The sequence below is a fragment of the Lissotriton vulgaris genome, chromosome 1_1, assembly GCF_964263255.1.
Source record: "Lissotriton vulgaris chromosome 1_1, aLisVul1.2, whole genome shotgun sequence".
Classification (NCBI taxonomy): domain Eukaryota; kingdom Metazoa; phylum Chordata; class Amphibia; order Caudata; family Salamandridae; genus Lissotriton; species Lissotriton vulgaris.
Window position 1 is genome coordinate 1,101,529,692 of NC_141685.1, and position 13,109 is coordinate 1,101,542,800.

At 44.4% G+C, this 13,109-nt stretch overlaps 1 protein-coding gene across 1 annotated transcript in view; it reads left to right on the plus strand.

Annotated features, from left to right (window-relative positions):
* LOC147748679 (A.superbus venom factor 1-like) overlaps nt 1–13,109 on the plus strand; it is a 1,557,217-nt gene that overhangs the window by 784,799 nt on the left and 759,309 nt on the right. The window contains exons 17-18 of the mRNA XM_086963549.1: nt 3,412–3,612; nt 5,391–5,502. Of these exons, the coding sequence (XP_086819675.1) occupies nt 3,412–3,612; nt 5,391–5,502 (313 nt within the window). The remainder of the gene's footprint in view (nt 1–3,411; nt 3,613–5,390; nt 5,503–13,109) is intronic.

Genomic DNA, 13,109 nt, shown 5'->3' on the forward strand with positions numbered 1-13,109 from the left:
CCCCACAAAAGTAACTCTTTTGTTTCTTGGGCTTCCCTGGTTGCTCCAGACGTGCCCTGACTCCCCTCCAAAGGGTGAGTCCCTCAGTCCTTGCTGGTCTGCTCCAAAGTCAATCTTTGCTTTCTGCTTGGGTTGCTGTTGCCAAGGCTTTTTGGGTCCAATCTGGATACCGACACTGCACCACTCGACATCCAATGTGAGACAGCTTGAATCCAGCTCCTGGTTGTCATCGACACCTCCTGTTCTTCGTGGCTGAAGAGTCAAGCTTCACCTTCTGCACCTGAAATCAGCCGACATTGGTGGGCATCTGCTCATCGCCATCCTGGTCGCTGGCCAGTGACCTAGACTCTGTCCCCTCTACTTTCAGGTTCTCCAGATCTCTGATCCACCCTTGGATCCATCCGGACACTTTCCACTTGGACGCCTGCAACACTTTTCCGCAGCTCGCCATAGGAAACGACGGCGAAACCCGAAACGAAAAGACACCTATTCACCCGGCTTCCCTGGGTGAGGTAAGTCGAGTACTCCAGTGCTTCCATGGGTGTTGATTCTCAAACTGTCTAGTTCTCAAGGGGTTTGCTCCAAGTCCACTCCTAAGTGTCCCTAATCTTTAAAATTCTAATCGCAACTTTCTCCATAGAAGTCAATGGTGATTCGCAGCTGTGTTTAGACAATGCACACGTCCACCGTGGTTCTCCTGCATCACTACCATGGGTGGTTCCTGGTAGCCCCAGCGGTTCTACAGGCCCTAGGCATTGTCTCTATGTCCTTAGTGGTACTAAATTTACTGTATGTACTTTTGCCTCTAGCCTCATAAAGAGACTAGAGGGATGTGTTTAGATTAAATACATATATTTTATATATGTACCTGGAGTGGTTCTCCTTTCATTTGGTCATTCACAAGATTATAGACTGGTAAAACAAGCTGCTTTACATTCCTTCAAGACTTAGCCTGAAGGCTGTTCTCCGCAGCTACCACTAGGATAGCTTTCTATATAGGTTGTCTTTAAACCTACCATCAATAAGGCTCATTTGGACTGGTGCCAGGTGCTCACTAGAATAGTGGACAGCATATGCCAGGCCAAATTCTCACAATAGGCAAAGATCGTCAGCAAGAATATCGATGTCAAGAATATTGAATTTAAGGTCAGTTATATCGAATTTCAAAATATCAAAGTCATAAATATAGTTTGCAAAAATATAGTTGTTTAAAGCATCGTTTTTTAATTATTGTTAAGTATTTTAGTATATATTTTGAATGTGTATGATGTAATTTCTTTGTATAATTATTGCTTATGTTTTTTAATATATGTGTTTGTTTTATACTAGTTATTAACTTAAATGTAATTTTATTTGGAGTTTTTAGCACCCTAGCGAGTTGTGTCAGTTTATAGGGCAATAGGGTGGGAAGTAATTTCATTTTGATTAAGTAATAATTAGAGCCCGATTACAATGTGGGCTGGAATGGCTCTGACCATCGGTCGGAGCCCTCCAGCCAGCATCGTAATTGGCAGGTCAGATTCCTTTTCGACCAAACCATTTTGATGGGGTCGTTCGGATGGGAATCCGACTTGGATTTTCCAATGGCTTCCAACTGGCTTGGAGAGCCCGTCAACCATTCGGAAATCCTTCAGTAATCTCCAGGCCGGCTCTTTCCGGCCAAGGGATTACGATGGCAGTTTCCCACTGTCTTTCTGTGCCGGCCTTTTAGACACAGAAAGGCATTGGGAAACTGTCTTTGGGGGCCCCCAGCAAGGCCCCCATGGGTGTAAGGCCACCAAATGGCGACCTCGGGGGCACCTATGGTGCCCCACTGTTGATCCCTGCACCCGGTGGCAGGCCCCTTGAGGTGCCTGACACAGGGTGTAGGGATGAACTGCACCTCTGCTCTTTACATGAGAGCATGCATTCCATTTGGAATGTATGCTCCCATTGTAAAGAATAGGCATGCGACCTAACAGGTTTCGGTCGCATCCAAATTCCTGGGCTGGAACCGAAGACAGGAGGTTGTTCGGTTCCAGTTCCAAGCTGATGTCGGATGGACTCCGGTCCATCCGACACTGGAATCAGGCCCACAGTTGTTAATTAATATTAAATAATTAATTGATAATTAATTGTGTTTATTGACTAATATGTTTTTTTCTATAGGGTGGGAAGTAATAATAATTAATCAATTGATAATTCATTATGTTAAATGTTTAATACAAAAATGTTTAGATGTAGGTTGTTGGATTTATTGGGGTAAAGAGGTGGGAGTAAATTCATTCTAATTAATTAACAACTAATTATTGAAACCATTAGGTATCTACTTGAAAATTAATTATTTTAATTCTGTTATTCATTTATTGTTTACTTTAATTTTAGGTGTGGTTGTGGGTTTTATAGGGGTAAAGGGTTGGACATTTATGAATTTTAATGAATATATGTTTAATTAATATTAATGTAATTATGGATTATGCTAATTATGTAAATAATTTTCTGTTAAATGTTGTGTGTGTTTTGTGGGGGTATATTGTAGGAAATACATTTATTAGAATTAATTAAAAATTTATATTTAGTTAATGATAAAGAGTTTAAAGAATGCATGGGAATGCGCAACATGTAATTTCACCATTGCTGCGGGTGCTGCTTAAAGCTGCAACCGCCACAATGTTAGAAATGCAGAATGCGACCACCAGGGTGGCGGTCGCATCCTAATTAGTGGAGCAGGACCACCGCACATATGGCGATGGTCCCAGCACCGCTAGGATGGCAGGCCCCCAAAGCACATCCCAGCCAGCCTTTCCATGGCGGCATCGCCACCATGGAAAGGCCTTATCAACCTGTCATCATAATATGGATGGCGGTTCCTGGAAGGCAACGGCACCATATTATGCCCCAGCTCCGCCCAGCCGGCAATCATAACGATTGCTGACCGGCGGAAAAGTAGCGGACTGACTTTCCGTCCGCCACAGTACCCCCCTCCATGATAATATGGCAGGGGGTAAATCATGTTGGGAGGGCGAACAAATCGCCACCGCCGGCCCAGCGATGGGTATCCTCCCGCAATTATAATCACCCCCTTAGTATGAATGTGCTAAAAAACTATGTAATAAATGAAAATAATATGAATAGGGCCAAGCGATTCTTAAATGTTTAGTGCCAGTCATGGAAGAAGGTTTCTGAAGTGTGACATTTTTTTGGTTGAAAAAACAACCCTTTCTAAAGTGCCCCACCTCCTCCTGATACAGTATGGTGATCTTTCTGGTAGGTCAAATTATAAAATTGTGAAAGGATCAAATCTTGGTAGAGACATGAGTTGTTGAGGTGGGTCAAGTGTTTTTTCTCCACTTCAATTTTGAGATATCAGTTGTGGTATTTCAGTACAATAGAGTGAGGCATGATGTGAAAGGATTTGTTTTACCATTTCAGCTGCAAAGTACAAGGGCACTGAGAGAAAGTGCTGTGAAGATGGCATGAAAGAAAACATTTTGGGCCACAGCTGTGCAAAGCGAGTTCAATATATCAGGGAGACCTCGGAGTGTGTGAATGCATTCATGGACTGCTGCAAGTTTAGCTCTAAAATGTGGACCGAGGATCAATGGGAGCGACATTGTTCTTTTCTGTCAAGAAGTAAGTGTCATTCATCTGTGTCACCATCATCATTGAGACTAAAAATACGTAATATAATGTATAAAGTATCCACTGCCATACATTACAAGGATATTGCAAGTCACTGAGAAGTTCCATAAACATATAGAGGAAGAAGGCCAATGCCGAGTTCCTTTATAAGGTTGTAGAATTCCAAAGTGACTTGCAATATCCTTATCATGTACGGCAGAGGGTACTTTATCCCATATAATACATGGTCACACCATCATCTTTCCCACAAACCACTTAGTGTGTAGTTCTTTTATATGAAACAGCGAGCATGTTTGCTAACAAGAAGACTACAAATAAAATGTCTGGTGCAAAATTAAACACATAAAAAGCTTGTTAGATATTTTTTACAAACAGATATTAGAAAAGCAGCAGTAGCTTGGAATAAGTTGAAACATGCTAGCAAGAACGATTCTAACTTTTCTCTATCTAAGGAGTGCAACAAAAAACATATTCTCTCTGCTTGTTATTTTAAGCTATTAAAATAGAGCAGAAGAAACAAAAGCAAGGTTCGGTTTTCATTGCTTTAAACAGTAGCTTCATTTCTGCTCCATGACCTGACCCGCCTTACACATCGGCTGCTGGCATCAGGCATTGTGACGTCAGATCTTGGATGCAATAACTTACAGTAGTTGAACTGTTATGTCTTTTCTTTATAAACAGCGACTGAGTGCGTCAGTAGTCCTTGATTTTAAAGAAATTTGAGACTTGCATAATATGAATCTAATAATTCAACTTTATAGCACTTTCATCCTTCATTTGAAGCGTGTTGTACATGAAAATGTCAAATATTCTTGTAACAATTAGAATTTATTGGCTTCCTTAAGCTCCAAGTTTCAAAGCGATATGATGCACAGAGAGATTTCCTCACAATAAAACAATCTGCCCTATAGGAACAACCAGGATTAGAACTCACATAAGTTCTGCAGCTAGCAATTTGGGGACTTATTTAAAAGCCCAGTGCACCACTGGAGCATCACTTTTTGTGTCATTTGTGCCACGCACTGGGCTACATATCTACGAGGCCACGTGAAGCCACCGTGTGTGCATTTTCATGGCCTCTTAGATATGGTGTGAGGCAACGCGGCGTAAGTCACTACGTTGCCTCACACTGCAATGGGGAGGTGAGTCATGGGGGTTAGAGTAGGTGTTCCCAGGTAACACCTGTGGCATTTGACACATTCTCAGATTTACAACATGCTGTAAGCCTGGGAATGCGTCAGAAGCCTGCGCCTCCCCATGGGGTGGCGTAAAGGTTGATTTTGTGAAGGTTGGTGTCCCTTCCTCCACAAAAACAACCTGTTTTCAATGCAGACACCCTTGCACCATGGTGCAAGTCTGTCTTGGCGAATGGCAGCCATTTGTGCACCAGTGATGTGAAAGAGGACAGGAATGTGCCATATTTCATAGATATGGTGCATTCCTACCCTCTTCTTATGACAAAGGGCAGTGCAGCAAGAAGACTTGCGGCACTGCCTTACACCAAAAATAGGTAAATGAGGCTCTTAGAGACTAGGCCACCGCTAAACAGCAAATATATGATATATAGATTTTCACACACTTCTCACATTTCAGGGGAAAATCCTAATCTTTCCACCAATTTTTTAAAGATGAAAGTCTTACTTCATCTGGCAAGTGCTTAAATTGGGACCCTAAAGAAAGCTGAACTTCCTTGAACACAATGGAAAAGAGAATGAATCTGATGTTTGCTGTTCAGCCTTTTCGAGACTGCCTTTATTTTTTTCTTCTAGGCAAAGTACAAGAAGGATACCTAACCGATGAAGATATCACCCCCAGGATTGAGTTTCCAGAGAGCTGGTTCTGGAAAGTAGAGCAGCTGGTGCAAGCTCCAGATGTGAATGGGTAAGACTGGTGTGTCATTCAGAATTCATCAACTAATCACTAATACAACACCTGCATGTGGGAGCTCACTGTTTGTGCCAGTTACACTGGACTATGCATGCGGCAAGTCACTTCCATACATAGCCAAAAGTCACAGGCTGGGCAGCCAATTTTTCAACATGAACATTTATTTCAATTAGCCTCATACTGTATACAACATTTTCCCATGGAAGAAATGACAGATCAGCCTCCTTTTCTGCCTGTCGATATCAAATTTGGCTGCAAGATTAGTTTAAAAAAAATGTCTTTGTTAACTTTTAGCGACCAATGGGATATGTAGTATACTGTATTATCCTTCTTACAAGGCCATTAACAATGGTGGACAGGAGTGCATGAGGTGTTTAGGCCATAGAATCCTCCCCAGACTACCAAATCACTGGCTCCTTTCCTTGGATCAATACAAATTCCACCTGTGCCTCATCTCCCCTCATTGTGTGAGAAGTATTATTGCCTGAACAAACACATTTGGGGCTTTGTGGATTTAAATAGCAAATCTCTTTAGTGCAATTCCCACACTATTTGTTTCTAATTTATTGTAAGCAGTAAGTGTTCCTATTCAAGCATAAACGGCCCAGAGTCTAGAATATATTTGTTTCAATAAACAGATGTTTGAAAAATCAAAATGTCTTTCCAAAATATGATAGAATATAACATTGGTTGCTTACAACAAATGACAATTTTGGATTTGAGATTTTGAGATCCAATTTTTATAGGTTTAGTTTTCCAGATCATATTTCTACAATAAAAATGCTTCCCTGGTAAAGTGTCCTCATTAGTCACTTTTTAATAGGCCTGGGCGGTGAACTCAGTTCGCGGAGGTTTCTGCAGTCTGCAGAGCACGCAGAGTTCCGAAAAACTCCGCTCTGCATAGTGGACCTTTTTCCTCGCTCGTGCTCTCCAACGTCAAGTTGGCGAGTGAAGAAAACCACCTCCAGTCAGATTTCTCAACGCGGATGGTTGGGACCGATCCCATTGAGAATGTACTCGAATGGCATAAAAAGTAGCAGCGCCCTCTTGTGCTGTGCATGAAGCCGTTTGTGCTGATTTTACAGGACTGTAGGAAGGCAGGATCTGACTGCTTGGTTACCCCAACTTTTTGCCTAGTGTTTTGCTGTTTTTTGACTAGACTGACTGAGAGCCTGCTAATCAGGAGCCCAGCCTATCTGCTTTCTCCCTAAAATATTTATGATATGTACTAGGGGCACTCCAGATTGGATACTGGGGTACCCTTATAAGTCCCTAGTATATGGTACACATGTACCCAGGGCATAGGTACCCAAGAAGCCTCCCATGGGCTGCAGCATGTATTGTGCCACCCATGAGAGGCAATGCAAAATGGAACTACAGGCCTGCCATTGCTGCCTGTGTAAGCTGGTGCTTGCACCACTTGCGAAAGATATAGGTTTACTATATCTATAGGTCACCACACTTAAAAACTATCAGTCATTCCTATTGCAGGCCTTATCAATACTAAAGCAGTGTGCTGGGTTTTACGTGAGAGGGTGACCCTGCATGAGCAGAGCACCTCTGCAGCCTTCGGAGGCCATTTTCCTGGGTTGTCTGTGACACAGACAGACATATAGGTAGAGGTGCATTATATGTTCATGTAAAATGGTATCTCGAAAACAGCTGCAAAAAAAATGTAGTGTTTGGTATCAAACACCTTGGATTCATACCTCCACACCAGTAACTGGTGTGGAAGGTATGATTTCACCCTTCTGGAGCAAGTTTTGTTGGATCCCTGGTCTTTCCCGGGACCAGCCTTCTCGACATGGACAGCACAAAAGGGTTGCTGCAAACCAGAGACACAGCCCTCCTGCTGCTGGGCCAAGCTCAAGCAGGGGAAATCAGCACAATAGGCATCCTTTCATAGGGAGGTGTGACCACATCCCAGACAGGATTTAGTGTATTGGGGCTGGGTGGGTGCACTGCCCAAGTGTCAGAAAGTCTGCACTAGGGTCACATTTGATGTCCCTGTGCATAGTCCAGCTCGAACCAGTTCTGGTTCTGTTCCCTCTGGTTTTGTGAAACTGCCTGAGGTCCCCTTGCGACACCTGTGCCTCCAGTCTGTGGGTCCTCTTGAGGGTCAACACTGCTTTATTTGGGCTTCCTTGGCAGCTCCAGGCCTGTCCTGACTCCCCTTGCTGTGGTGAGTCCCCTGGTCCTTGCTGGGCCAGACCATAACCAATCTTGACCATCTTCATAGGTTGCTGTTGCCAAGGCTTGTTGGTGCTCCAGCTGGACACCGACCCCTCAGCACTTGACATCCTTCATGGGATAGCTCGTATCTGGCTCCTGGTTGTCCTTGATATCTCCTGGTCCCTGCAGCTGAAGAGTCAAGAACCCCCTCATCGCACCTGAAGCACTCGACATCGGTGGACATTCGTCTCCCGATCACCTGGTCATTCCTGAGTGACCCAGACACTGTTCCCTCTGCTTTGAGGTTCCTTCCTTCAAGAATACACTTGTGGGTTACACCGGACATTCTTCTGTCTTCCAGCAGTGGCATTTCCTTGACGTCTCCCATTGAAAACAACGACGATTTCTGACACCACTTCTGACCTATGCACCCGGCTCCCCTGGGATAGGTAACTCTGGTACTATGGTATCCACGGGTGTGGTGGCTCTCTAACCTTCTAAGTTCCAAAAGGTTTCCTTGTAATCAATAAGGAAGGGTCCTTAATCTTTAAAACTTCAACCGTGACTCTCCCATAGAGTTGTACGGAGCATGCTGTTGTGTTCTCACACTGCACCCGTCCCTACGTACTCACCTTGGGTCGTTCCTTGGGGTCCCAGCCATTCTACCCCTACTAGACATTGTCTTGACTAGAGTTGTGGTTCTTATTACCACTCTTTTAGTATATGGTTTGGTCTTCCCCTGGAGCCCACTGTGTATTGTGCTACTTACGATTACTTCTTTGCTAAAGTATTGTATGCTTTGTGTTGTATCTTCGTGTATAGGATACTAGAGAGTGGTATATAAATAAATACTTATTTTTATAACTACTGTGTGGTTCTACTTTCATTTAATTAACACTAAAGGTGAAATTCTGGTAAAACAAGCACCTTTACATCACTTCAAGATTAAGCCTGAAGGCTGCTCTCTACAGCTACCACTAGGATAGCTTTCTAAATGAATGAATGAATGATTACGTATTTGTATCGCGCATGGCTACCCGAAGGCATCCCAGCGCTTCAGACAACGTTCATTCACCAGAGCTAGACGAACAACAGAGTTTTCAACGACTTCCTGAAACTAAGATGGTTGCTTTCCATTCTGATGTAGAGTGGAAGATTGTTCCAAAGTCTTGAGGCCTGTAGGGAGAAGCGTCGGCCACCCATACGCACTCTCCTGATTTTTGGGATTGTCAGGAGATTTTTGTTAGAGGATCTTAATTTCCGACCAGGAAGGTAAGGGCAGAATAATGATTGCATCAGTACTGGTGCTGTTTTGTAAATTACTTTATGGACCGTGACCAGAGTTTTAAATTCGATCCTCTGCTGCACTGGGAGCCAGTGCAGCTGGCGAAGTGCGGGTTTGGCAGATGTTCTCCGCGGGACGTTCAGCAACCTACGCGCTGCGCAATTCTGAACAGTGTGCAGTATCTTAATTGTCCCTTGGGGGGAACCTAGATATAGTGCATTGGAGTAGTCTAGGCGTGATAAGATAAACGCCTGCACTAGGATCCTTCTGGCTTCGAAAGGAAGAAGAATGATCATTTTCCTCAGAAGCCTCATGAGTGCATAGCAAGTGGCAGCCACCTTCCGGGCCTGCACGGAAAAATTAAGAGCTGGGTCCATCCATACCCCTAGGCTCTTAATTTGGGTCTTGGGCTTGGGTGGTTGGCCTAGACTGTCCGGCCACCATTCCTCCACTGTGGTAGGAGCCTTGTATCCCAGCATCATCACCTCAGTTTTTGCCCCATTAAGTTTTAGGAAGGATTCATTCATCCATTCCCGAACTTTATTAAGGCAGATGGAGAGGCTTTCAAAGGGGGCATCATGCGTGGATAATGAAATAATCAGTTGTGTGTCATCTGCGTATGTGACAAGTTGTACTCCCCAGGGAAGCACCACCTCAGCCAAAGGCCTCATATAAATATTAAATAAGGTGGGGCTGAGGGACGAGCCCTGGGGTACACCGCAGTTAAGACACATTTGGGGGGAGGATGCCTCATTTTCAAAGACCACAAAGGTCCTATCAGACAGAAAGGAATGCAGCCACTGTAGTGCGCGGCCCGAGACACCAACGTCCTCCAGCCTGTGAAGCAGAATGGAGTGGTTCACGGTGTCCAAGGCCGCGCTAAGATCTAATAATAGTATGGCCGCATGATTCCCACTGTCTACGATCTTCCTTGCTTCCTCAACCACTGCGATAAGCGCTGTTTCAGTGCCCTGATTTCTCCTAAACCCTGTCTGAGTAGTATGAAGGAGGTTGTTATCCTCCAGAAAAGTAGCCAATAAAGAATTGGCATATTTCTCTGTGAGTTTGCTAATAGAGGGCAAAAGAGATATGGGGCGAAAGTTTGCCCAATCTTAAGGGTTAAGGTTAGGTTTCTTCAACAGGGCCTTAACTTTGGCCTGTTTCCAAGTCGACGGTACCAGGCCTGAGGTCAAAGAGGCATTGATCACCTCCTGAATAACTGGGGCCAAAGTGTCTGATACCAGGTTTAATATGGAGGGGGGTGCAGGGTCATTCGGGGAGCCTGATTTTAAATTTCTAAGAAGACACTGAGTGGTAGGAAGGTCTATAGGATCGAATTCATTCAATTGGGTAAGAGCCATGTGGAATACAGGGGAAGATCCAGTGGGAAGGTTGTGGAAGGATGAATATATGGTGGCTACTTTGGTAAAAAAAGAATTTGGCCAGTTCCTCGCAACGTACCTGAGCCAGTCCTGGATCTTCAATAGGGGCGGAGGGGTGACCAGAAATTTAAAAATTAAAAAAAATCCTCTTGGGGAATTAGCAGCTGTACTAATTTTTGTCTGAAAGTAGTTGGATTGGGTAATTTTAATCTCCTCCTTATACTTTTTCAAGGCGAGTTTATAATTGGCCTTATCATTTTCAGAGTAATGTTTTCTCCACTGTCTTTCCTGTTGTTTGCAGGCAAGCTTCAATAATTTCGGATCAGGCGTGTACCAGGCCTTCTTGTTCTTCCCGCTTCTATGGGATAATTCCATCTTAGGAAGGGTAAGGTCCAAGGAGGCCTCCACCCATTGGGTGAAAGACATATCAGCTTGCAGGGGGTCAGAGGAAGTTTTGGGTAAGGTGTTCTTAAGATTAGTATCCCAAGTTTCTATTGGGAGTTTAGACCAAATCCGACAAGACTTTTTGATGAGTTTGGCATGTTCAACTTGCTTCTGAGAGGTCATAGAAAACAGTAGTAATGAGTGATCAGACCAAGGGATCCTAATAACATTGTTATAGCTGAGGGAGTCAACATTGGTGTATCAATGATCAAGGATGTGTCCTGCCATATGTGTGGGGTCAGTGACTAGTTTTCAAATGGAGAACTTCCAAACCGGTGGTCAAATTTATACAGGCCGGCGCGTCAACTTCCTCTGCGTGGATGTTAAAGTCTCCCAAGATGGTAAAATTGGGGAAAGTGCTAGAGTAGTTTATAGCTATACAGGAGAGATCTTCACACAATTGAGCATATGGGCCTGGGGGTCTATAGAGCAGGATTCCAGAAAAAGTGCAAATAGGAGAAAAAGAGATGGCAAATTTAAGACTTTCAGCTCCAGAGATAGAGAGATTTTCTATTCGACATCCAAGGGCATTCCTGTATATACTGGCAATCCCTCCCCCCGACCATCAGGTCGATCTTGTCTATGTATTGCATAATTGGGGGGTAGAGCCCGTACAATATCCGGTTGGGAGCTATCATTTGTCCACGTTTCCGTGAGGAAAAGTACATCTAAATCTCGTTCCTCCACTAGCAGAGCGAGCTCAGTCGCATGTTTAGGTAAGGAGCGGCAATTGAGTAAAGCCAGTCGGTATTTATCAATGCCAACCCCCATGCGGCATGATTTGTCAGGGAGGAGATTATATCTGCATCCAGTACAGGAGTTAGGGGCGCAAATGTGCGCACCCAGTATGATACAATTAGGAGTAACATGTTTCTTCAGATTCATCAACTCCTTCTGACTGTACGAGAGAACAGGTCTCACCTGTGTCGCACAGGTTAGCATTGTGGCCCCTGGTCCTGGTATGGCCCGGACGGGCACCGACGGGCTTTCCTTAGGCGCTCCTTTGGCGCGATGTTGGCGCGTCCGCTGCACGGAGATATGTACGTATGTTTAAATACTAGGCCCAAGTGCCTTGCGCCTCAGAAGCTAGACTGCACCCAACCTGGGAGATACCTCCCTAAGATGGCCGCCGCGTTCCTTGTACTTGCCTCCTAAGATCGAGGCTGGACTGAGCCCTCAATCGGCGCAGTCAATCGAGTAAGGAATGAATTAAAAATGCCACCAAGGCTAAAGAAATAATGTAACACAAGTTATAACCATGTTTTTAAAAACGAACTGAAGTAAAGTTCAGAGTGTGCTGGGGCAGTGTGTGTCTCCCGGCTTCTGCCTCAGGAGAATGAGCGTGTCTCGCGAGCAAATAACAATTCCTGATTAAATACTAGCGCCGAGTGCCTTGGGCCTCAGAAGCTAGACTGCACCTAACCTGGGCGATACCTCCCTAAGATGGCCGCCGCGTTCCTTGTACTTGCCTCCTAAGATCGAGGCTGGACTGAGCCCTCAATCGGCGCAGTCAATCGAGTAAGGAATGAATTAAAAATGCCACCAAGGCTAAAGAAATAATGTAACACAAGTTATAACAATGTTTTTAAAAACGAACTGAAGTAAAGTTCAGAGTGTGCTGGGGCAGTGTGTGTCTCCCGGCTTCCGCCTCAGGAGAATGAGCGTGTCTCGCGAGCAAATAACAATTCCTGATTACATACTAGCGCCGAGTACCTTGCGCCTCAGAAGCTAGACTGCACCCAACCTGGGAGATACCTCCCTAAGATGGCCGCCGCGTTCCTTGTACTTGCCTCCTAAGATCGAGGCTGGACTGAGCCCTCAATCGGCACAGTCAATCGAGGAAGGAATGAATTAAAAATGCCACCAAGGCTAAAGAAATATTGTAACACAAGTTATAACAATGTTTTTAAAAACGAACTGAAGTAAAGTTCAGAGTGTGCTGGGGCAGTATGTGTCTCCCGGCTTCCGCCTCAGGAGAATGAGCGTTATCTTTGACCTCATACATCATAAGTGTCATTGGACTGGTGCAAGTTGCCCACTATAATTAGTGGACATCATATACCAGGCCAGCTTCTCACAAGAACAGACACCCAGCGTTGAAAATCAACGCAAATGGCATGACCAAATGCACTCCGCCGCTTGTGAAACTCGTTGTAGCGTGGCAGAGTTTTTTAGTCACTTTGTGGAGTTCCGCGTAGAACAACTCTGCAAACACCACCCAGGCCTATTTTTTAAACACAAGAGACGTAATTTAGATGGTTTATGCTCTGCAAGTTTGCAAAGTGATGTTCAAACTTCATAATCTTCAAATAGTTTTC